General features: G+C 44.7%; 4 protein-coding genes across 4 annotated transcripts; 2 read left to right on the forward strand and 2 right to left on the reverse strand.

Annotated features, from left to right (window-relative positions):
* Positions 1–1,519: 1,519 nt before the first annotated feature.
* On the reverse strand, positions 1,520–3,008 carry LOC133920512 (NAC domain-containing protein 104-like). Its single transcript, XM_062365126.1, has 3 exons — positions 2,762–3,008; positions 2,386–2,690; positions 1,520–2,289 (listed from the first exon to the last, which is right to left on the reverse strand). The coding sequence occupies exons 1-3, from the start codon at positions 2,919–2,921 to the stop codon at positions 2,143–2,145; spliced, it is 612 nt and encodes a 203-aa protein (XP_062221110.1). The 5' UTR covers positions 2,922–3,008; the 3' UTR covers positions 1,520–2,142.
* A 10,192-nt stretch (positions 3,009–13,200) lies between these two features.
* LOC133921977 (pentatricopeptide repeat-containing protein At2g13600-like) lies at positions 13,201–15,807 on the reverse strand. The gene has a single exon (XM_062367112.1). It carries the CDS (start codon positions 15,716–15,718, stop codon positions 13,874–13,876), a length of 1,845 nt encoding a protein of 614 aa, XP_062223096.1. The 5' UTR covers positions 15,719–15,807; the 3' UTR covers positions 13,201–13,873.
* Positions 15,792–19,433, forward strand: LOC133921979 (GPN-loop GTPase QQT1). The gene is made up of 10 exons (XM_062367114.1): positions 15,792–16,066; positions 16,452–16,496; positions 16,601–16,680; positions 16,783–16,857; positions 17,177–17,280; positions 17,366–17,522; positions 17,651–17,738; positions 18,278–18,350; positions 18,428–18,558; positions 19,091–19,433. The coding sequence occupies exons 1-10, from the start codon at positions 15,975–15,977 to the stop codon at positions 19,158–19,160; spliced, it is 915 nt and encodes a 304-aa protein (XP_062223098.1). The 5' UTR covers positions 15,792–15,974; the 3' UTR covers positions 19,161–19,433.
* A 581-nt stretch (positions 19,434–20,014) lies between these two features.
* Positions 20,015–24,339, forward strand: LOC133921978 (protein disulfide isomerase-like 1-3). Its single transcript, XM_062367113.1, has 11 exons — positions 20,015–20,389; positions 21,202–21,232; positions 21,340–21,627; positions 21,712–21,900; positions 22,059–22,184; positions 22,503–22,640; positions 22,724–22,840; positions 22,999–23,116; positions 23,259–23,371; positions 23,581–23,831; positions 23,948–24,339. The coding sequence occupies exons 1-10, from the start codon at positions 20,229–20,231 to the stop codon at positions 23,824–23,826; spliced, it is 1,527 nt and encodes a 508-aa protein (XP_062223097.1). The 5' UTR covers positions 20,015–20,228; the 3' UTR covers positions 23,827–23,831; positions 23,948–24,339.
* Positions 24,340–24,578: the final 239 nt, after the last annotated feature.

Genomic DNA, 24,578 nt, shown 5'->3' on the forward strand with positions numbered 1-24,578 from the left:
CTATCCATAAAATAAATTTGGTATGATTTAGACCGCAAATGGCAATTCTTTTTGGCTCCACAAGTCACCTAAGTATTATTGTTATAGAACAAATTGTAACATATACCAACATTTGAAATTGAATAATTCAAATTCTACGACTCTATTGGATGTGCATGTTTTCAAATAGGACCGTACATGTTGCAGTAAGCATTGGCAAAATTTTGAGGAAAATCGAACATAATTGCTAATTATTTAGAGGGCGTTTACAAGGCTAAATAGTATGAAATGATAAAAATGCATATAAATGGAGCATTGCAAAGGAACTCACTTTTTCACCAAGTAACCTAGGTTTGGAAATAATTTTAGAAACTATTACGCCACATGAGAGGAATATTAGTGAATTTTCTCAGATTTTTAGAAATTTATTTGAGGCCTTAAAAATTACTAGAATTTCTAAAAGTAACCATTTTTGGAGTTTTTTATTTTGAAACCTAGATGGGGTATTGAGGTGAATTCTTTTAAAATGGATTCATCATGAATTATAGGACATACAAAAAAATTTCATAAATTTTAGAGTACGGCAACCCCACTGCTCAAATAGAGAAAGAGGAAGGAGAATAATTGAAACCGCAGAAAACACTGTTCATCCACGAAAATACTGTTCATCCAAGTCACGCCAACCAGCTTGGCGTGACTCAGGTTGCCTCGTCTGACCCACGTGTAAAGGCGCCGGGGTTTCCGTCAGCGTGGCCACTTTGGTCACGCCAATAAATATGATGTGACTATGTTGGGGAGTCACGTCAGACACTTTGGCGTGATAAAAAGGGCTAGTTCTTCAAAATTTAGGTTTCGACGGTTTGTTATTAAAATATTAGTTTTAAAAAGGCTAAAATAAAAAAATCTCACTATTGCAGCTTGGCACATCTGGAAACAACGAAATGGCTTAATATTACAGAACATTAGGCCTACTTTACAATAATGGAGAAAAGCTTTTGTGGATGAAGTTAACCTTAAGCTACATACTGTCAACCACAACCTCAGATCTTCAATTTCATTATGGCTTAGCATGATTAACTAGGCTGTGTATCTTTTCTTATTTTGGCTGCCTGTTGCACGCCTTCTCCCTTACCTATTATCTGTACAGTTCCCTTGTTCGCCCTCCCCCCTTATTTTATTTTTTTAATTTAATAAAATGCGTAGTAGGGGCCTCCCTTACTGTATTTCCCCTTAAAAAAAGTTTGAAATTACCTGTCGTGACTTGTGAGGTTAACATAGCGGGTTCAAACCCACTTGTCATATGATATATAAGGTATATAAGGTCCAATGGTTTCTAAGGTCTATGAATTTATTCATCGCGTACGAGCAGAGATTTCTCAATTTTTCAAAAGGAATTGTGTAATAGAAGTTACTAATTTACTATGTAGTGAATCTCCCACAATTAGTGACCTAAGCCATCCATTAGGCAATGAGCAGTCAATCAGGCTTTGGCAACTTTAGCAGGGCCCATTTGATACTGGTTTTACTTCCCTCATGCAGTCCTTCATGCTTAACTTGTGAGCACTTGCATGTACAATCATATGACCTTGAAAGCTTATCTTATTGACAGCATAGATGGCGATATGCTTGCGTATGCCCTACCCACCTTCTCTTTTCCTAATCTCCGTTGAATAGAAGGATCTCGATGTCCCCTTTTTCTTCGGGGGTGAAACTCTATTTTTCACATAGATGCCAATATAAGTTTGGGAGAAAGCAAGCAACTCCATGATCTTCTGGCCATATTTCTACATCAGTCTCCTAACGCACAAGTGGCAAGTGATGATCCGAAGCAAATAAGTAAGTAAACCACCAAATGCTCGAGAAAATTAGCTGATCTTTGGAGCCTAGTAAGTGTTGGTTTCAAAAAGAGGATAGCTAAGTGACTTGTGTTCACACATATTACACATGTCGCAGTTATCAGACACAAGCTCAAGCTTTTTACTCATTGCATGATAATTATGTACAAGGTAATGATTTAGGATAGACTGGATTAGGTCCAATGCCTATCAGGCCATCTGATCATACATAATGCAACTTGCAACGACTTACGTAGATATCACCATCGCGGGTAATTATATGGTTTGATAGGCATAGGACCTACCGTCAGCTCTACTGACTAGCGTTCTAATTCTTCGGCAAACTCACTTCATCGTAATCATCTAGCGACAGAAACACCTCATCTAAGCATGACAGCTCTGTACCCTCATCATGGAAGCTCACTTGAGAACCGCAGCTTTCGAAAACTCGGCATATCACCCAGTTGTTAGACTCCTGCAAGGATCATTGAGTGATTTTGTACCCCAGTTAGTCATTATATATATAGGCTGTTGACTGCACTGAAGCAAGTGGATATGCGATATTACTCACCGTGCTTGAGTGAACTCTCTTCCTTTGGGACTTCCTGTTGGAGCTTGAGCTACTTGAGGTACTGCTACCGCTGACATTGTATCCACCATCTTGCATGTGGTACTCATGCATGATCCAGTTAGTTTTAAAACCCTTGAAAGGTTCTCCAGTGCAGAAGATGAGTGTCTTCTTTAGGCCAACGATACAGCCACTACTTGTTACTGTTTCATCAGCGCCAATGGGGCTCCAGTATCCATTCGGCGAGGTCCTACTTTGTGTTGCATGGCTGAAGAAGTACCACTGGTTTCCAGCTTGAAGAGCTTTGCCTTGGAAGATGAATTGTTATAAGTACACGATATTAACCGTAACAAGTAGAAAAATGGATGAGAATGCAAACCATTCAATTCCCATGGATCACAGTGCTGCAGAGGTACTGTTGGGATGATGTCAGGGCGGCATGGGAGGTTGGCGACTTTGCGATGGAGAAAATGGACAACAAGATCTTCATCTGAGGGGAAGAAATGGAAACCTGGAGGTAGGTTAGTAGCTCCTCCCATGCTACTATACTAGCAGTGCAACTTGCTGTAGTTTATGGAAGTCGGCAGGGGCGAAGAGGTGAATGTGAGAGTGAGTGCCTGATTCTGGTGACTGAATGCTACTTATAGGGAGCAATGTGCATGGGTTCACTCTCTGTGTGTGGGTGGGGGGGGGGGTGATTCTGTGTGTGTGTGTGTGGGAGAGACGTGCAAGTCAAGAAGTGTTGAGAGGCTTTTGAGGCGGCTGCAGCTAACATAAGGAAAGAAATGTGCTATGCTTTTCTTTCCTCTTTTATTTCTTTCGTGGATGGAACTAATGATACATTGAGGAGACATTTGCTGGATCATGATGCCGTCCTATCTGCCCTTGTGTGCACTGTGCAGTATAAAGTAACCATATAGATTTTGAAACGAAGCAATCATCATAGTGTATGTAATTTATCCTTAGGGCACGAGGTCCTGCTTTGAAAATCTGGTTAGCTATTAATTGTGATGTCTGTAAGGTCCAATGTTTTTCTAATTAGAAAAATGGTGCCTGCTTGATCTCTTGTTGGGTCCATGTTGTAGGTGCAGTCTCAACACCCCGTAATCTCTTGTGAACAGCTGAATCTATTGCAGGTCTGGTATCAACTCTTGCTATCTCTCTGACTGTTGGGTAGCCTGGCTTATGTTCTTATTGACTGTAGAATATTTAATTTGTTGGTGAAGATCAGCTTGCTATTAAGCTAGTTGCAATATGGTCAGAAAGTATTATAGTTTTATCAAATACCAATAAAATAAGAAAGAACAGAAAATGTCCCGAATCTCATTATGTCTTCTGTGCATCTTTGCTGCATTTTTCCCCCTCCCCTTTTCTTTTCTTTTTCGTTTTGCCTCTGACCATTGCATTCTTACTCATGTCATGCAATCGTCACCCTTCTAAAACCATGCTTCGTTGTGCCCCTTGACCATAGCTATTATTATACACAGGGCTGCCAGCAAGCTGCACAGTTCTGTGGACTTGTGACAAAGTACAAGAGCATCGCTTGGAGAAGAAGCGACCCAAATTTTTTGTCCTTCCCGTCGTTCGATTTTATGTGCATATTGCTACGTCCAAGGGATACATCAATCATTTCAAATAATTCATGAATCAACTTGTAAATTTGTCGCTTGTCTTTGCAGGCGTTATCATCATCACAACTTGCTGGATAGAATCCTCGTGTCAATAAGTTGCAGCTCAAGTGGTAACACATCTTCTACTCCTGTCTTTCTTATTACGAAGCATACCCATCTCATTGTGAGGATTCATGAGAAATAAAAAAACAGAAAGAAAAAGAGTAATTTCAGCAATGCCTTGAGTGTTGGAATTGATATCGGCTCCCTAACGAGCACCCTAACAGAAGACCGAGAGAAAGGGGAGCCTCGTCCCGACGCTCGTGCTCTAATCGGGAGCACAATCAACCTATGGTTGTGGTCCTACTTTGTGCAACGCCATATAAACAGAGGGGAGGGGGGAGTCCGGTGCCCATGCGATCACATATTCTCACATTGGGCCTAATCTCCCCCACACCTTCTAACCCTAACCAATCCTAAGGAGATGATGTCAACAAGGTGAAGTCCGCCGTTGCAGCTCCATCGCCTATGTGGTCTTCTCCGGCATCTGCACCGCCACCGCCTTCATCAAACTCTGCATCACGTTAGCACTGCACCAACTCATCTACACCGAGGCATCACTAATGGCATCTCCGAGCACCGGTAAGTCATCACGCTTCCGCATTGATATGTGTTTGATCTTAGGGCTAGAACTTAAGTGGATTAGTGCACAATTAGGCTCACATCGAGCAACTTCTCTAATGGCCTACTAGATGCTTATCTTCATGGCGCTTACGAGTATAATCATGAACACCGAATCCTCCAGAAAGTAGCCCTAACCACTTCCCTGTGCTCCCAGAAAAAGATATGGATCCACCATTCCATAATGCACAATCATCTCTCCACTCTGCATCTGCCCCACAATGGCTCCAGGCCACCACCCTTCAATTCTTTCTCCTTCCTTTCCCCTTGTTTGGCTTTCGCTTTGCCTTTTGGGGTCTCATGCATGCCGTGCTTCTTTATGGCAGGCCACGAAAGATTAGGCCGAGTCCACCACCGGAGCCGGTGCTGGGGATGCCAGTACACGTGAGGCAACCTAATCCCCAGAGCTAGGAGGGGCCACCTGTCATGCAGTGGAGGCCTTCTTTGGCACCATCCACAGGGTGACGTACCGATGATGCAGTTCTGCGTTCAATCTAGTGTCCACATGGCCAGGCTCAGATGCTCATGTGCAGGTGTACTGTTTGCTTCTGCAATCCTGACGATGTCGAGTGGGTGCGGCAAACCATCCTCAAGGTGATGTACATGTTCAACGTAGAACTCGTACTATTTTGTTTTGCGATTCTGAAAATGCTGATACTGTGTGATGGTTGATGATGTTTTTGTGTTTTGCAGAATGTAAGTTGTTTCCAGACAACGGGAAACAGTGAGCAGTTACGAATGGGAAAATTCTATGTTAGCCTTAGTAGCTGTCGAGGAAAAAACCTCGTAAGTTGCAGCATTTGAGGAATGCGTAGGAAAAAGGTGACGCAGAACAGTAAGCACACTGCAGAACTTCACATTCAGGCAAGTTCGTAACTGAAATCATGTGAAACAAGACTAGCTTCATACAGATGCAGATTTGGTTGATGAATTTGCGAACGTGGGAAGCAATATGAACCCAAAGTGGTTCTCGGGATTCATTTCTTTAGCGTTTGAAACCTAACACAAACATTTTCAGTAGTTACAAATCTTTGAGGAATGACCTCTCTAGTACTCTGCGATTTGAGCATTTAGTTGATTGAACTCGACCTGATGATTAAACACTCAAAACTCTCTTAATCTGCCTCTGCAGGGGTTCGGTTCATCGATGCCCTTCCATGAAACATCGCAAGATTCGCAAGACTCTCAGGTTCGTGTGTAGTTCCAACTTCGAGCTGAACATCCCTTTGGAACATATTGCTGGACTCAGCAATGCCGGTTACGAATACCTTGGTGAGTGAGTGATGTAGTCACAGATGTTCAAATATGTTCAAATGGGCCAATCGATCCGGTTCGGCACAGGTCTGACTAGGCATAATCTGATAGGCTCAGTTAGTTTAACAGGTCATGTCGTACCGACCTACGTGCCGCGCTCTCGGCTCACGATACGGCTCGTCATGTATCGTGTCATGCCGGTTCGGGTATTATTGCGGCCCGGTGAGCACGATGGACACGGTGTCACAAGCGGTCCGAAAAAATAAAAATAAACATAGCTACAAAATTTAAAAAATATAAAAAAAATAGGTAAAATGAGATAAAAATACAGAAAATAGATAAAAATAGCTGCAAAATTAAAAAATATATATAGAAAATATAAAATAGCCGGGTCCAGACGTGCCGAGCCAGGTTGTGCCCATCTGTGCTGGCCCGCGCCGGACGTGCCTGTGCTGGCCCGACTTAGCCAGGCCGTGTCGTGTCGCGCGCTCGGCCTAGACACGGCCTATGGCCTCGTGCCGTATCGACTCGACCCAGCTCGGCTCAGATCGTGCCTACAGTGCCGGGCCTCGGGCCGGCTCAATAGGTACAGTCCATTTGGCCATCTTTAGACGTAATGATAAGGGAGTAAAGAGGCATAGACATGAAGAAATTTTTCAATAAAGAAAGTTTTATTGACCCTTAACGTTATATTAAAGTGATATAAACTCATAAGAGTTTATTTTTAACTTTTGCATAACCTCGGATGCACACAATAATATAAAGAAATAAGAGTACATAAACTAAAAAGAAATACGGACAGCTAGCGGTCTATGAAAGGCTTTCAATCCAAAATCTAGACTGCTATCCAAACAGAATACAAATTTCATTTATTGTCCGTACCATAAGAGTACATGTCAATGCCATCATATATTGATGCTCTTGTTGCTGCAACACAGCTCAGGTACAGAGCAAACACATACATGAGAAGATAACCTGCAAAAGAGAGTTAACTTTTCTTTTGTTAAAAATCACAATATTTCTGCATAGCCACAACGACCAACAAAATGCTGCTATCGCTACCATAATTAATTTTGTCTTTTCATTTTTTACTAATCCCACGAAGCCAATTGCTAAACATATTTGGCACACATCTAGGTGGGTAAAGATTGAAAGTTACTTGAATGTAAACTATGCAGATTGTGCAAAATAGCAATACAAAAAGAGATGCTTAATCGTCTCATTCTTATGACAAAAACAACATTTTTGACTAACCTACCATTGTCTCTTGACTAGATTGTCTTTTGTTAAGAGGACCCATTTTTAAAGTACCAAATGAAGATCTTTATCTTTAGATGAATTTTAATCTTCTAGATTTTTTTTTCTTCGGGATTCACACTAAAAGAAATTCAATTATCTATTACAAAAGTGTTCGTGATAAAACCTAAAAATGTCACAAAATAGGGGTTATTTGGTGACGATTCAAGAAATTTTATCATGAGTCCATAGTGAGGCAGTTTTGTTAGGTATGTCTATCATGAACTGTTACTGTTATCATCAAATATCTACTATTTTATGATGTTATTATATATCATCGTCACATAAAATATGAGGCGGTGCCTAGTACACCTCAATAACGAAATCTATTTTATCACAAAGCCCAGGCCAATATACCCTAGTGATTCTTCAGGTTTGATTCAAATAAACAAATATACAGGCCGGTCCAATATCAGCGCTCTCTAGCCCATTAGAAACCCTAAATAACACCTCGTCTCTCTAGCCACTGCTCGTGCTCCGCACTGCTCCCTCTCGTCTCCCAAGCCCCTACCCTCGCCCCGCACTGCTCCCTCTCTATCTTTGGTCGCTGACGCAGTGGCGATGCCATGTGGTCACCGCATCAAATTTGATTGGATTTCTGCTGAGTCGAATCTAAGAATTAGATTTGAATTTGAGAGACATTAAAATCTTTACTCAAAGAACCATAAACTATAAACCAAAATGCATATGATTCAATTTATTGCAGGGATTAATTTAAAGTAATTTGATGCTCTCTGGAATACTTAGTTAAAATAATATATTTGAATACATACATACATGTATATATATTCATATATATATATATATATATCCTTTATTTTATATTGGTTTAATAATTAAAAAATTAAACATGAGTGAATTTTGCTATATTCTAAATGCTAAACACAGGGTGTTACACGTAGTGCTGCTGCACTTCTTCATGCCAGACTTCACTATGGCCACCTCCTTCTGGCCTGCAGCCAGGGCACCGCGCCCAATATGCTGCGCCAGGGGCTCCATTGGCGCCACATCTTCTCCAGCTGCTTGTGCGCCCACAACAGCTGCCTTTAGGCAATCAGCGCCGGACAGACCAGCTGGAGATCCTCCCTGCGACATGGCCAATGCAATTCCCTTGCAGGCAGTGGCCAAAGCAGCCTGCTGCATGCCTTTGCAGACCACCTGACCGGCCACAACCCCAACCACCCTGCTCCTGGGGCAGGCCGCCGGCCGTCCCAGATCTGGCGCCGTCGAACTTCGGGTTGTCATTCTTGTTCGAGAGTAGACCTGCTATGTTTTTGTTAGAGCTTCACAAGACGCCGGTTCAGGGACACTTCGCGGTGCACATGGAGAAACATCACCATCGGCACACGACTGCCATGCTGCACCGAGTCCTCCAGACTTCCCAAGCGGCCCAAACCACATTGCTCCATACTTCCCATGTCCGATGTGTTTCTTCGGGTTGAAAGGCGTGACGACAATAAGGTGTGCTCTACCCCGGCTACTGCCTAGAGATGGGTTAGATGCGACCTCAGCGTCAACCTGTATTGACTCAGACGAATTGGCCGTTTGCTTTTCATTCTGGTTAGATGTTGAGTTTTTTGGTTTTTTTGATTAAATGGTCCTGCTGTCTAGGATTGTCCTCCTCCTCCAGTAAGTCATCCTCGTCGAGGTCCGGTTCCCCGTCTTACGGAAGAATCGGATCAAGTTCCACTGAAAATTAGACGGCTCGTGGGGGAAAGATATATCATAACCATCAATACCGAATATTACATCAGATCTGAGAGAAGCAAATTTGCATCCAACATCGCTACTTGGAGATAGACAATTCCCCGCCTCCTTAAATACGGCATGTCCACTTCTTATGGTGCACCTAGGATTGTGTCGATGGCCCATATTCCCATGTAATAACGAAGTACAGCTGGGACAACGTGCACCCATACCTTGTCCAGTTAAAAAGATGGCTGGCGATCATCCGATGGCACCCATTCAGAGATTGCCAAAGTGATGTCGTGTGCTTTCAGATAAAACTTGATGTCAACCATCTTGTGAAGATCTTCCTCAGACGTGAATGCCACAAGAAAGTTTCCATCTCCATGGGATATCGCCTCTCATTTCCAGTCAAGAAGGGTGAGACGTTGTAGCTCATTTTGTACAACCTCAATCCAGAGACTTTCCCCGATATTTTGATCAGAGTCTTAGGTATTGAATCTGTTGTGACTCATTTACCACTAGTTGTTGGTAGCTACAAGAAACCCAATTTACTCGCACTAAAACCAAATAGTGAAGCATTCGGTTTGAAAATCTTGAGTATAGAGTACTTTGAAGTCTTTGTGATCTCTCTTGTCGCATATGCTGTAGTAGAGAACCTCTACGTAATCATCCTAAGTAAGTAAGTAAAGGGTTATTTGGTAGAGCTCTTTCTGATTCAAATTCTCTGCGGAGAGTGATTCTCTGGAGGAAGTGATTCTGTGGTTGAAAGTGATTCTCTAGTAATTCTCTAAAATAAAATATAGAAGAAAGTGATTCTCTGCGAGAAGTGAATCAGGAGAAGCTGCTTTTTTCAACTCTTCAACTTCTAGTTCATTTCAAAGAATCACTCCCATAGATTCCACTCAGGAAGCTAAAAGCTGAAAGTTGCTGTTTGACAGAGCTTCCCCTGATTCCAACGAAAACTGCTCTGAGAGCTTTACCAAACAGGCGTTAAGTATGCCCCCCCTTTTTTTTTTACTGCGGTAAGAGTAGGGCGCTTTCGTTCCCCTGGCTTTGTTGTCCACGTGTTCCTTCAAAGGCTGCGACTCTTGGTTCGTCGGCGATGGTGGCCGAACGGCCTTGAAGTTGCCACGGCCACGCCCACCAAGCCCGCCCAAAGGATCTACTTCCACCCGTCAGTTGCCGCCTCAAGTCAGTAGCGCCGAAGGAGAAAGAGCTGTTATGTATGCCTCCAGGTCCTGCACTGCCGCCGAATCCCCAAAGGAACTGACCTCACTGAAAGAAGAGAAAATTGGTGGCCGCCCCTCCTGGGCACTGGTCGCCTAGTTGCCGACTGCGCCCGAGGAGCCAATGTTCTGGACGCCGGGCGCAACATTGCCCTCCCGACCCTTCTCTCCTTGGCTCTCCGATCGCTAGCCACCTCTGTTGACACCACCATGTCCCCCACTGGCGCCCATGGTAGACAGCTCCCTGGCTCCGAACCGTCCAGCCATGAGCGCTTGAGCATAACTCTTCCTCTGGCGTGGATTGGAAATTCGTGCCCAGACCGACGAGAGAGGTCTGCCTGCTTGAGAGATATTCCAAAAATGCTCAAAAACATCAATCCAATCTTTCCCCTTCGGCCTGATTTCGGTTTCCAATTGTTGGACAATTGGGCACTTTCTAGATTATCATCGCCTGACGGAAAGGAGGAAGCTCTTGCTGCAACAACCCACAGGACCGCCGGCGAGCGACCAGACCAGGACCACGCCGGATTCGGAATCGCCTCCAAGGTCGCCTCCGGGAAAATCGGGATTCAAATTTCAAAAAAGTTGAACAACCTACGTTTTTTGACGGCTCGTGGGGGAAAGATATATCATAACCATCAATGCCGAAGATTACATCAAATCTGAGAGGAAGCAAACTTGCATCCAACATCGCTACTTGGAGATGGACAATTCCTCGCCTCCTTAAACACTGCATGTCCACTTCTTATGGTGCACCTAGGATTGTGCCGATGGCCCATATTCCCATGTAATGATGGAGTACAGCTGGGACCCCAGCGACGTGCACCCATACCTTGTCCAGTTGAAAGATGGCTTGGGATCATCCGATAGCACCCATTCAGAGATTGCCAAAGTGATGTCATGTGCTTTCAGATAAAACTTGATGTCAACCATCTTGTGAAGCTCTTCCTCAGACATGAATGCCACAAGAAAGTTTCCATTTCCATGGGATATCGCCTCTCATTTCCAGTCAAGAAGGGTGAGACGTTGTAGCTCATTTTGTACAACCTCAATCGAGAGACTTCCCCCGATATTTTGATCAGAGTCTTAAGTGTTGAATCTGCGTAACTCCTTTACCACTAGTTGCTGGTAGCTATAAGAACCCCAATTTACTCGCACTAAAACCGAATAGCGAAGCATTCAGTTTGAAAATCTTGAGTATAGGGCACTTTGAAGTCTTGTGATCTCTCTTGTTGCATATGCTGCTGTAGAGAACCTCTATGCAATCATCCGTATGCCCCTTTGTTTTACAGCGGTAACAGTAGGGCGCTTTCGTTCCTTGGCTTTGTTGTCCACGTGTCGCGTAGTTGGACTAGGCCCGGGCGCAACATTGCCCTCCCGACCCTTCTCTCCTTGGCTCTCCGGTCGCTGGCCACCTCTGTTGACACCACCACGTCCCCCACCGGCGCCCATGGTAGACAGCTCCCTGGCTCTGAACCGTCCAGCCATGAGCGCTTGAGCATAACTCTTCCTCTGGCGTGGATTGGAAGTTCGTGCCCAGACCGACGAGAGAGGTCTGCCAGCTTGAGAGATATTCCAAAAATGCTCAAAAACATCAATCCAATATTTCCCCTTCGGCCTGATTTCGGTTTCCAATTGTTGGACAATTGGGCACTTTCCAGATTATCATCGCCTGACGGAAAGGAGGAAGCTCTTGGCTGCAGCAACCCACAGGACCGGCGGCGAGCGACCAGACCAGGACCACGCCGGATCCGGAATCGCCTCCAAGCTCGCCTCCGGGAAAACCGGGATTCGAATTTCAAAAGTTGAACCACCTACGTTTTTTGACGGACACAGAGGAATGGCAGGCGGCCACATTGTGCTCGGCACCATGGGATTCATCCATCCATCCGTTCGTTCAGCAATACGCCTGCAGGCTGCAGCTGCCCATGGTCTCGCGGATACCGGTGCACTGTCTCGTGGGACAATGGAAAGGATATCACGAAGTGACGGGGGGCCATGGTTGCTGGCTGCAGGCGTTGCACCACAGAAGCGAGAGGAGAGGGATGCAGTTCAAGTGCACCGCGTGATTCGTGCGTCTTGCGTCGCCACGGGCGCTGGGTGGGTCGCCCACTTCTGGCCGGGCTCGGAGGCTTTGTTTGCGCGATCGCTTCTGTGCCAGGCCACGCGCGGCACCAGCCGAGGAGGGCCGCAGTGCCGCCTGCCCGGGTGAACGGATGAATGGTGATGGAGGTGGTGGGGAGTGAATGGGAGCAAGCTCAGCCGAGGCGATTGGCCACGCCCCCAGGCCTGCATTTCCCCCTCGTGTTCATGGGTTGTTGCTGCATTTCTACATCACCTGTGACGATTGCTCTGCTCCCGTCTCCATTGTTGCCTTTTTCCTTTTCGTCTTCGCTTTTCATCTGGAACGCGGTGCTGCTATATGCGCATATGTTTTCTTGTGTCAGGAAATTATCTCTGTGCTTTGTACAATGATGATAATCTGGCTATCTGGATGGTGCAGAGAAGATTACCTCCAGTCCTCAACTTGCATGTGGATGCATGCTTCTGTCAACAGTCAACACAGTGTTGTCCAATATCAGCCACCCACTCGATTTGTTCATCAAGGCACTTTCTTATCCAACTGCATTCATCTACTGCAAGTAGCGCAAGTGCCTTTTGGATCATATCCATCATTCAATTGGATGAGAACTTGCAGTCACATTCAGCCGCTCGCTCCAATTTTACCGAGTTTTTTTTTTCTGCGAATCATTTTGTTACTGAGACGAAACACCTAACAACACACGTCGATGCGCCGTGCCTGAACTAGGGCAACTTATGTCCTCCTAACTTCGGTCTTCAGACAAAAAAAACATTGCTCATAGACAGTCATAGCTTTGAAAGCCGCCATCTGGAAGAGGAAAGTTTGCATTCACAGGTTCTTCAAGTTCTTCCAGCCCTCCAACAGAAAAAGGGCCTTTAATATAAAAGGGGGTTGGGGGTCTGAATTTGCGACCTCAAAAATCTTTGAAACATACAACTCTTCAACCACAGCCCACAAATTTTCATCCCAGCAAAAACCGTCAAATATAAAGCACATCGTTATTCCAAGGAGCCAGTGTTGGTCCTTGACAATTCACAATGAGATGGACTCTGGACTGAATTATTTGTTGCGTATAATTCAATTAGCCTTTCACATAGATCTGGACACTCAATAGTCCACAACCTTTTCCTTGATCTGGACAATAATGTGATCAGTTGTCGAAAATGTACCTGTAGTTACAAATTAATCCAACTCGGAATCTCTCTCTACTTTCCTAACATAGAATCAGTCAATGCTATTTGTTCATAATAAAGAGATCAGCTGACATGCAAAGGAATATTTGATTCTGAAGTTAACTCAAATAATTCAAACTAAATTGGATCAAACTCTTGCAGATTCTGATGTGGTTGAAGCCTGACAGAATACGCAGTGACCCAAAGCCTGGAACCTCGAATCCACTTAAGTTGATTCTCTATGTAAATCTCGTTAAGCACTTGAGCTATCAAATTGAAGATTTAAAAACTGCACAGGAACCAAAGTCCTGGGCCCTAAAGCTCCTTTGCAGCCATCCTGCCTCACAAGGTCAGCACTTTGCATGACAAGGAACAAGAGGATGCTGAAGGTGAAGCAGTGGACCTCGCCTAGCATGGCTTATACCAGAGTGATTGTCCCGGCAATACCAGAGCAACGCTTTTATACATGGGTGGTTTCTCTCAACACAAATCAAGCTGGTGTTCGGTAGGATCCCCTGCTACGCACATATGATCGAGAAGCTTGCCCAACATCTCATATATCTCGTCTGCCTCATGATGAGAGATGTCAGCAGCAACGAATACATACTTTGCACTCCGCACTTCAATCCAGCTGTAAGCCTGAGCCTTCCTAAAGCCTTTCTCCTTCATGAGTCCCCTGACTCGACGTGCATCATCCCACTGTCCTGCTGCTGCATAGATGTTTGACAACATGACATACCGACCACTGTTCCTAGGCTCTAACTGGAAGAGGAACTCTGCCACTTCCTCTGCAAGCTCGATATTTCCATGAATACGGCATGCACCTAGGAGAGCTCCCCATGATCCAGCTGTACCAGGACCAATCCTGGATGACAAATCTTTGATGAACTCACTTGCTTCTTCCAGCTGGTGATTCCGACCAAGAGCATCTATGAAGGCAGCATAGTGTTCAGCCCTTGGTTCAACACCATGGTCCTCCATTGATTCAAGAATGAGGCGTCCATCAGATACTAGACCAGAATGGCTGCAAGCGGTGAGAACAGCAAGAAAAGTGACATGGGTTGGCCCAACTCCAGCTACCAGCATCCTCTCAAATACGGTGAGTGACTGCTTTCCCTGGCCATTCTGCGAGAAACCTGTGACCATGGAGTTCCAAGATATGAAGTCCCTCTCAGGCATCCGATCAAACACTTCCATGGCTTCTGCCATGTCACCACACTTGCAGTACATGTCAATGAGTGCATTGTGGATGAAAATGTTGAAAGGGTCTGAACCAATGCTCCGGCGCAAGATGAAGCAATGCAATTCCTTCCCCCGTGTGATAAGCCCAAGCTTGGCACACGCGCCCAAAGCTGATACCAAGGCGAAAGGCGTTGGTGCCACCCCCTCAGCTAACATGTGTTTGAAAAGCTCAAGAGCAGCCTCCTCATCCCCATTCTGCTCATGCCCAGATATTAGTGCTGTCCATGCAATCCTATCTTTCTCTGGCGTCATATCAAACACCTGAACTGCCTCATCGAGTCTCTTTGCTTGGCAGTACCCAGCAATCATCGACGTCCAAGAGACAGTGTCCCGGACGCTGACCTGATCGAATAGCCGCCTCGCATCCTCCACCCTCCCGGCCTTGCTGTAGGCGTTCACCATGGCATTGGCCATGATGACGGTCAACTCCATCCCCGACACCACCACCATGCCGTGCATTTCTCGCAGCGGTCTCGCAGCTCCAAGGCCCGCGCATGCAGTCGCGACGCTGACAACCGTAAAACGGTCGACGGCCAACCCTGGCCCCAGGAACCTGTCCCTGGTCATCCGAGCGGACACGCGGAGCGCCTCCTTCTGCTGGCCATGGTGCGCTAGGGACGAGATAACGGTGTTGTAGGAGACAACATTGCGTAAGTCGGTCGGCATTGCGTCGAAGAGGTGGAGGGCGTCAGGGAGGGTGTCGGGGCCTCGGGTGAGGGCGGCGAGAAGCGTGTTGTAGGAGTGGGGATTCTTGTGCGGAAGGTCGTCGAAGGCGGCGATGGCGGCGGACGGGCACGGGAGCAGGGAGTAGAGCGCGACGAGACGGTTGGAGAGGAGCGTGTGGCTGGTGAGCGCCGTCTTGACGAGGACCGCGTGCGCGGCGCGCCCGAGGCGGAGCACGTCGCCTGCGGAGATGGCCCGCTCCAGGAGGGGCAGCACCTCCGGGACGGTGATTCCGGCCGCGCCGGCGGCCAGAGGCGCGGACTGCGCCGGGAGGCATGGCGGCGGGTGGACGGCGAGCGGCGGGACAAGGCGGCGCATGCGTTCCCCGGACGAGCAGCAGCCAGGGTCAAGCCGGCCCATAAGCTGAAGCTGTTTTACTGGGCCGTGTATCGTGGGCCAACCTACTTAAGCAAGCCGAGTCCTTGATGGGCCAAATCGACGCGTTTGTCTCTCGGCCTTGTGATTCCTTCTAGAAGTCTCTAGTCTCTGCTTCGCCTCGCCGTCGCTGCCGCCAAGGTCATCTTCGGCGGAAACCCTACCCTGCCCCGCCGGAACCCGCGGGTAGGTAGGTACCAAGAGGGGGGAGTCGGAGAAGAGGAGCGAGGAGGAGTTGGAGATGGTGTTCGGGCAGGTGGTGATCGGGCCGGCGGGCTCCGGCAAGACCACCTACTGCAACGGCATGTCCCAGTTTCTCTCCCTCATCGGCAGGTACGCCACCTAGCCCTTCACATGCGCTTGCTCCGCCACGAGCTGCTCTGTTCTTGATCGCTGCTTCCAGCGAAGTGGGATGTGCTTGGCCTTGTCTTCTGTTCAGTGTGGTTTATTACTGCCTGGAATGCGTGTGATTCACTTAGTAGTAACAATGGAAATCAATATTATTCCCCTCTTATGCTGAACTCGGATACCGGTGTTGAGTAGTAGCAGGAATGTAGGATTGCTGGTCTTCTTCATAGAAGCTGTGCGTACAGTTTGGATTAAGCATCTGGGCTTTGTTTTGACTTGTGATTGGGGTAAAGTTTGCGACAGTGAGGCTAGGTTGATAACTTGGTCGCGTGGAGTACCTTGTTCACACGCTTGCTTGTTGGGGTTGCAGGAAAGTTGCGGTTGTCAATCTCGACCCTGCGAATGATGTACTGCCGTATCCTTGAGCCCCCAAATGGACCTTCCCCATTTACTACTGTCATTTGTTGCCTCAGTGTTCTTCAGTTACACTTGAAATGTGTCCTTGACACTGCTAACTAGATATGATTGTGCCATCAACATCGAGGACCTCGTAAAACTGAGCGATGTCATGGATGAGCACTCACTTGGCCCTAATGGAGGTTGCCCCTAGCGCTCCTACTTTTTTGTTCAGGTATCAAGCCTACCGGTTTTCTTGTAATAATATGGTTACTTATGCTATGGTGTTCATATATGTACGTCAGGGCTTGTTTATTGCATGGATTACTTGGATAAGAATATTGACTGGCTTGAGGAAAGATTGAAGCCTCTTATTGAAGGTGAGTACGGAATAGCTATCTGCTCTGATTAAGTTATATCTTCAGCTCTAAGATCCATAGGAATTGTCATATCCCATAAGGGAAGAGCACTTAGATGGAAAAAATTATAGTTAGCTAATCTCAATTGGCCTGCTCTTTTCTATATGAGGACTCTCCTTTCCATAAGAATTGTCATATCCCAAAGTAATGCTGCTGTTTATTGAGCTATTTGTTAATGTTCGAAGTTATAGTAAGGGTGCATTGAACTAGCTAAACACTCATAATGCCTAAATTGCACTATATTTTCCTTATGTACTCGGAAACCTGATCATTTTTGCAGATCACTATCTGTTATTTGATTTTCCTGGCCAAGTGGAACTTTTCTTCGTTCACTCAAATGCAAGAAGTGTTATTAATAAACTCATCAAAAAGCTAAACTTGAGGGTATGCACTTGTTCTCGGTCCTATTCAGAATACCTTATCATGCTAATGAATTAGATTCTTCAATCTTCTTTTTGGTTTCCTGCAGCTGACTGCTGTGCATCTTGTTGATGCCCATTTGTGCTGCGATCCTGGGAAGTATGTGAGTGCCTTGCTTCTTTCACTGTCAACGATGCTACACTTCGAATTGCCACACATCAATGTCTTGTCAAAGATTGACCTCATTGAGAACTATGGAAATTTAGGTATCATGGCTTCCATCTTCCAATCTTACGAAGATACTGCTCATGCAATAGATGTTCACACCAGCTTTTAATTGATTAAATGTATTTTCTGTAGTACTTATTTTGTTATTCATCTTCTTGATTGGCAGCATTCAACCTTGACTTCTACACTGACGTCCAAGATCTTTCTTATCTGCAATACCATCTTGAGCAAGATCCTCGTTCTGCCAAATATAGGTGAATTTCTGAACACAGCTAACACCTAATTTTGCTGCACTAGCAAGGAGTACATACACTCCATGTTGCGTCTATTGAAAGTTTAACTTAGAAAAGTTGATGTGAATTAAGGAGACATGTCCAATTCCATTGATCAAATACTGAAATAAATGTTATATCTGTTCACTAGTTCTTTTTCCCTTGCGAAATCAATTTCAGCTGCTGTCTAACGTACCTTCATAAAAATTCTCGCAGTCACTCTGTTCAGCGGAGATTTACTAAGATTTATTTAAGCTCTGAATCAAAGGTGGAAATCTAAAAATGGGTTGAAGATATGTGTAGTGTTTCTACGTATCTAGGTTGATAGTAAATCATTCATTGCAAATCAGCGACTGTTGTGCTTGTCCACAGACATGAACTTGAGTTTGTCCAACAACTAAACAATTCAAAGCAAAATATGCAAGTGTTGGTGGTCTTATGCTAAGATTGTATTATCTGATTTCAATATGGAACTCTTACATTGTCTCATTCATAACCTTTTTGGGTGAACCTGCTTACAGGAAACTTACTAAAGAGCTCTGTGATGTGATCGACGAATTTAGTTTAGTCAATTTTACAACTTTGGACATCCAGGTTTGTATTTTAATGACTTGGTTATTTCAATCCAGTTCTTTGTTGTCGTAGTTCTTACAAACTTTTTGGCCTCTTAGGACAAGGAAAGTGTCGGCAATCTTGTGAAGTTGATTGACAAGAGCAATGGTTATATATTTTCTTCTATTGACAGTAGTGCGGTTGAGTTCAGCAAAATTGCGGCAGCACCTCTTGATTGGGATTACTACAGATATCCTTTACTTGCTCCGTTATAATTTTCTCAAACAAGTCTCAACTTCTGTGCTACCTCCAATGATCTAGAAGCGCATTATTAAACCACCTCTCTCTTGCATGCGCAGGCATTAAATACTGACTGTAGGGAACATCATTTGACCTTCCTTGCAGATCATGTCACTGCACGCCATCAAATGTTGTGGCAAGCATGTGGTGACTAGATCGCAAGTCAAAACACATGACATTCCGGCCAACTAGTTTAATTTATCATCAACTTACTGTTGTTATATTGTGTTGTCAAATTTACTTAGTTGTAGGAATCTTTACTTCCAGTAGGTATTTGCTGTTATGTCTTAAAAATATGCTTCCAGCCCAACTGTTACATCTAAAATTTAAAAATAAAAATAAAAAAAAGTGCTTTTGAAGAGCCCCATACCAAACAGAACTTTACTGCTGTTGTATTTGGCCATGAAATGCACCTTAGTGCTTCATTATCAGTCCCACGTCCTTCCAGATTCCCTTTGCCTTTTTCCTTGACACGCGGCTACAACAGCAGAAGTGCAGGAGAAGTACATGAAAGATGATGAGTTCGTGCAACAAAGCAGCAGGATGAAATGAGTCTGACATTGGGTTGCCCCGCTTTTGCACTACGGATGAAACATGTCAGCGTGGCATACAGAGTCTGTTCTTCGGTAGAACAATGTGAACTTGTTTGAACTCATATATCCCAGCTGTAAATGTCTGAAGTTTCTTGCTAGTTGCCTGATGTGCAGTGTGTTGCCGGTATCTCTTGGAACGAAAATGGTTCACTTGGGAAAAAATCCTTATGTTCCCATTGAAGCTATCTGACTTGTAACACCTTTTTTGTGAATTAGTCAGCACTTATGTCTATTGACTGCACTGTTTTCAACCATCATTGCACAATGGCAGTAGCAGTCGTTTCTGTTAATCTGTACTCCTTTCTGTCTGCACACGCGACAGTATTACTCTGCCTTGTGGAGTATATTTTTGGGGAGTATAAAGAATACCGTAGACCTTCTGTAACTGACCAATCATTTAGCTATTTGCTTTGTTTTTTTTCTAGGGAAGTGGACTAACCAACAGGCTGTCGTTTAGTTTGTCTTGATCCGATCTCAGATTGCTCAGCTACTACTAACATTTGAATAACTAAGTTGTCAGTCCTAGGGGTGCCAATTCATAAAACACTCCATTCTTTTATAATTTTTTATGGTTAAGGGTGATAAAGTTTTTTTTTTATGTTTTGATGCTATAGGATTTGGAGAGGCAAAGCTTTTTTTAACCTGAAGTGAAGTACTGTTTGTTCACTAGTCACATGTGCTTCTGTCGAGTTTAGCTTCTGATTGTTGCAGCGGTGACCTTGTGAAATGAAATGGAAAGGCCCGATTTTCCATTGAAGCGAAAAAAAAAACTTCGGAGAAGAAAATTTCCCCCAATGGGTGTGTCGGAGAAACCACACCACTTCTACCACAGCGCCGTGTCCTCATCGGATCCTTCCGGCCCACAGCGCGGCGCGGTCGTCGGCTCGTCGTGCCGCTCCAGTTCCACTCCACTCGCCAGCACGGGCGCCACGGGCTCGCGCTTCCCGCCCCTCATTAAATGCTCGCTTCCTCGTCGACCTCGAGGCGCTAGTGCTGGGCGAGTCGACGTGCCCTGGAAACCCCAGCAATGGCGACCTCCCTGCTGCTCCCCACCGCCTTCCTCGCGCTGCTGCTGCTGCTGCCGTCGACCCGCGCCCAAGAGGAGGCGGTGCTGACGCTGGACACGGGAAACTTCTCGGAGGTGGTGGCGAAGCACGAGTTCATCGTCGTCGAGTTCTACGCCCCCTGGTACGAGCCTCTTCTCTCACACGCTTCATCTCCTCCGTTGGTTCGCGTTGCTCGAGCTAATCGCCACTGTTCTAGCCTGTTTAGCTTAAGCTAGTAGTCCCCTTGTTCTCTGTATTACTATTTGTGGTAAATTCGGTGCGCGCATTTTCAAACTTGTGCCGACGATGTAAAATTGTGGCGCGGATTGAAGTTGCAATTGCGATGGGCATGCTCTGTTCATGGGTGCTATTTTTTGTGTCCAACAAGATCCCACATTTCATTCGTAACCACAAAATTCTCAACTTTGGCCTTATGCTGACCGCAGTTCTTCATATCTTGGGAAAATTGCGAAAACACCCGTAGTTCGCTTTGTGGCATTTACACTCTCTACAAGTTCTGGCAAACTCCCCTGTTTTCATTTTTTTGTCTATTATTGTGTAAAACGTCAAAAAAAAGAAATAGCGGGGTAACAGGATTAACATGTGTATATCTCGTGTAGTATGTTTGCGCCACGAACATGCTCGAGGTTGCATATGGAGAGGAAAATGAAAGCAAATAAATAGAAAATAGTTAAAATTGTCATCATTGACTAGTGAGGGGGCAAGGTAATTCTTAAGTTTTCTAATGTACTTCCAAATTAGCACAGATTGCAATGGCAGGAGGGGTTTTGCAAATTAACATGACAAGTTGTGGGAACTTTTGCAATTCTTTCTTTGATATCTGGTTCAAACTGAAACAAGAACCAGAACTTATCCTTGGCTCAAACAAAAATTGCAAGTTATGGCCTGGCAGTGACAAACTGACAATGTTGTTTTGATCTTCGTTACCCACAGGTGTGGCCATTGCAAGCAACTAGCTCCAGAGGTAATTTTTATAATACTATACATCCTCTGAAGGTCTGAATAATGACTACGCTTGTTGAGGGGAATGTAACGCTTACTGTTCATGTCCATGTGCATCTTATATTGCAGTACGAGAAGGCCGCGTCCATCCTAAGCAAACATGATCCACCGATCGTTCTTGCCAAGGTTGACGCAAGTGACAAGAAAAATAAGGATCTCAGCGGTAAGTACGAGGTGCAGGGGTTCCCCACTATCAAGATCTTGAAGAACCAAGGGGACAATATGCAAGACTACAATGGCCCGAGGGACGCGGATGGCATAGTGGGGTATCTGAAGAAACAAGTCGGTCCTGCATCTACTGAAATCAAGTCGGTGGAGGATGCTGCGAGTTTGATTGGGGACAAGGGTGTGGTCGTTGTAAGTTATGCTACTGTTTTCCATCGTGCAACATGTCCTGTCGCAGAGGGAAAAATTTGTGAATGTCCTTGAAACTTGTTGCAGGTTGGAGTTTTCCCTTCATTTGGTGGTAGTGAGTACGAGAATTTCTTGTCCGTGGCAGAGAAAATGCGATCTGACTATGACTTCCTCCACACATTGGATGCCAGTATTCTTCCGCGAGGCGATAAGACAGTCAAAGGGCCTGTTGTTCGGCTATTTAAACCATTCGATGAGCTCTTTGTTGATTCCCAGGTATCTTATGATGCTACTAGTTTGATATACTTGTTGGTTACTCTTGTATTTTTACTATTCTATGTGGTGATCAGGGTTTATGAGCATCAGATGTCCCTTTCTGTGTAAAACTTAATATTTTGTTTTATGGAAGCACATGATCCTTTTTTTATTCGCAGGACTTTGACAAAGATGCACTACAAAAGTTTATTGAAGTTTCTGGATTCCCGACTGTAGTTACATTTGACACTGATCCAACAAACCAGAAATATCTCCTCAAGTACTTTGAGAATGCTGGTACCAAAGTAAGTGCTGGATTGTTCAAATTTTGAATCCTGGTTCTGTGCTAGATAGAGGATTGGACACTTTTTTTTATTGTTTGGCTATTCCACCCTTATTTGATTGTTTACGTCATGATGGTTTTTGCGCTTGTAAAATCAATGTCAAACATGCGGCATTAAGGGGTGTAGCAGCTCAACCATAGTTCAACCAAACTTTTTTTAATACATCTATTACTTTCAGAATCTTCCACGTTTTGCTGTGCTTCTGCAGCCCTACATTTTGTACGTTTATTGCTGATTTCAGTTGTCTCATAAACTGCTCTCTGGAATCTGGTTCTTCAGGCAATGCTTTACCTGAGCTTCAGTGATGACAGAATTGAAGCCTTTAAGAGCCAGTTTTATGAAGCTGCAAAGCAGTATGGTGATAAGAACATAAGTTTTCTGATCGGTGATGTTACTGACGCGCAGGGTGCTTTCCAGGTTTTCTTTAGAAACTTACATTATTTTGTTTTGTGACTTCCTACAATTTTTCTTCTGAGCACTTTCTGGTGCAAACCTTGCAGTACTTTGGGCTAAAAGAAAGTGAAGTGCCCCTCATCTTCATACAAGCATCTGGTGCGAAATTTATCAAACCAACTGTTGAGCCTGAGCAAATCTTTCCCTGGTTGAAAGATTATACAGTAAGGCCTAGCTCTCGAATGATGACATGTCCTCAGTTTTTCTGTTTACCATGTTCATTTTGAGTGCTCTTTATGGCTTTAAGTAATGTTTTTTGCAGTCATTTTCCATTGAATTCTTTGAAGTTCCCGATAACCCGTCCTTGTGATTATTCATGTAGGACGGTATCTTAGCACCATATGTTAAGTCCGATCCAATTCCGGAGGTTAATGATCAACCCGTCAAGGTTGTCGTTGCTAATAGTCTTCATGAGGTGGTTTTCAACTCTGGCAAGAACGGTTAGTACTTTACAACTGGTTGCTTGAAGAATTTTTGGGTCACGTAATTAAGTCTGTTACAAGATGCATGATGCTTGTTTCGTAGCCTTCTCAATTTTAAGAAGTCAGGAGTTGTTGACAAATACATGATATTTTTCTGCAGTTCTGCTTGAGTTTTATGCACCGTGGTGCGGTCATTGTCAGAAGCTGGCTCCAATCTTGGATGAAGTTGCACTTTCATTGAAAAATGATGAAGATGTGGTCATAGCAAAGATGGTAATGTTCATAACAATGGTTCAATTGTCTTTATTCATTGCTTTGCTTCCCATCTGATGTCCATGACAGTATCTAGGATCTTAAGATGAAATTATTGAAGATTACAGGATCCTCGGCCATAAATTCAATGCTATGTCTGAATCACAGATTTCATGTTATTCGATTTAGCAAAACATGCTATATTCATTCCGACTCTTTTGGCTTTGTAGGATGGTACCACCAATGATGTACCATCAGATTTCACAGTTGAGGGCTACCCAACCATGTATTTCTACTCATCCGGTGGAAACCTCCTATCATACGAAGGTGGGAGAACGGCTGAGGCAATCATCAATTTCATCAAGAAGAACAAGGGCTCCAAACCTGGTGAAGCTGCTGTAGAGGATGATGAAGCTTGGACTGATGCCGCGGTGGAGGAAGAAACCGCACCGGAGTCTGTTAAAGATGAACTGTAATCAAGGTGCATATCGATCAAGATCTTTGTTTCGAAATCCCTGCATTTTGCCGTGCCCGCTTTTTATACACAAAAGATGCCTAAGAAGTAAAAAAAAAATCATGTGCTTTTCTGCTTTGCAGTGATTGACGAGCTTTTCACCATAAAGAATCCTAAGGAATGCTTGTTCAAAGTTGGAATTAGGCGTTCGAAGTAACAAGAGAGCAGATCTTCAGGACAGAGTTCAGTGTATCGTGTATTAAGTTTCAGGCTTACAGAACTACTACAAGATCTAGCCACTGGTTCCATTTGTATTTTTCTCATTGTTGAAATTTGTTGTTGTAGTATCAGTACATTACATTTACATCGAATAAGCTCCAATTCGTGTAGGCGGGTGATCATTCGATGGAACGGTTGCCATCCGAGTGACATGTCTCTGTCAAGAATTATGAGAAAGTCTACAAGTGAGTTTGTTTGGTCAGAACATAATGAATCAGTGAGCAATCAACCTGAAAATAACTGGAAAGAGGTTTGTTGGATCTCAGCTACTACTGCAACTTTTTGACTTCTCTGGTCCCCATGTATGAGCATGACATCAGTGATGTGCTTCTGAAGCTACTACACCCGGGAAATGCTCAGGTCCTCCCTCAACTCTCTCCCCCGCCAGTCTCAGCTCGGTCGCTGCCGCCGCTAGCCCGGAGTGACGCCAAGGGGTGGCCGCCTCCCCTCTTCCCATGGCTTTCCTCCTCCTGCCCCCCCCCCCCCTCCTTTTTG

This window comes from Phragmites australis, chromosome 6 (assembly GCF_958298935.1).
Source record: "Phragmites australis chromosome 6, lpPhrAust1.1, whole genome shotgun sequence".
Classification (NCBI taxonomy): Eukaryota; Viridiplantae; Streptophyta; class Magnoliopsida; order Poales; family Poaceae; genus Phragmites; species Phragmites australis.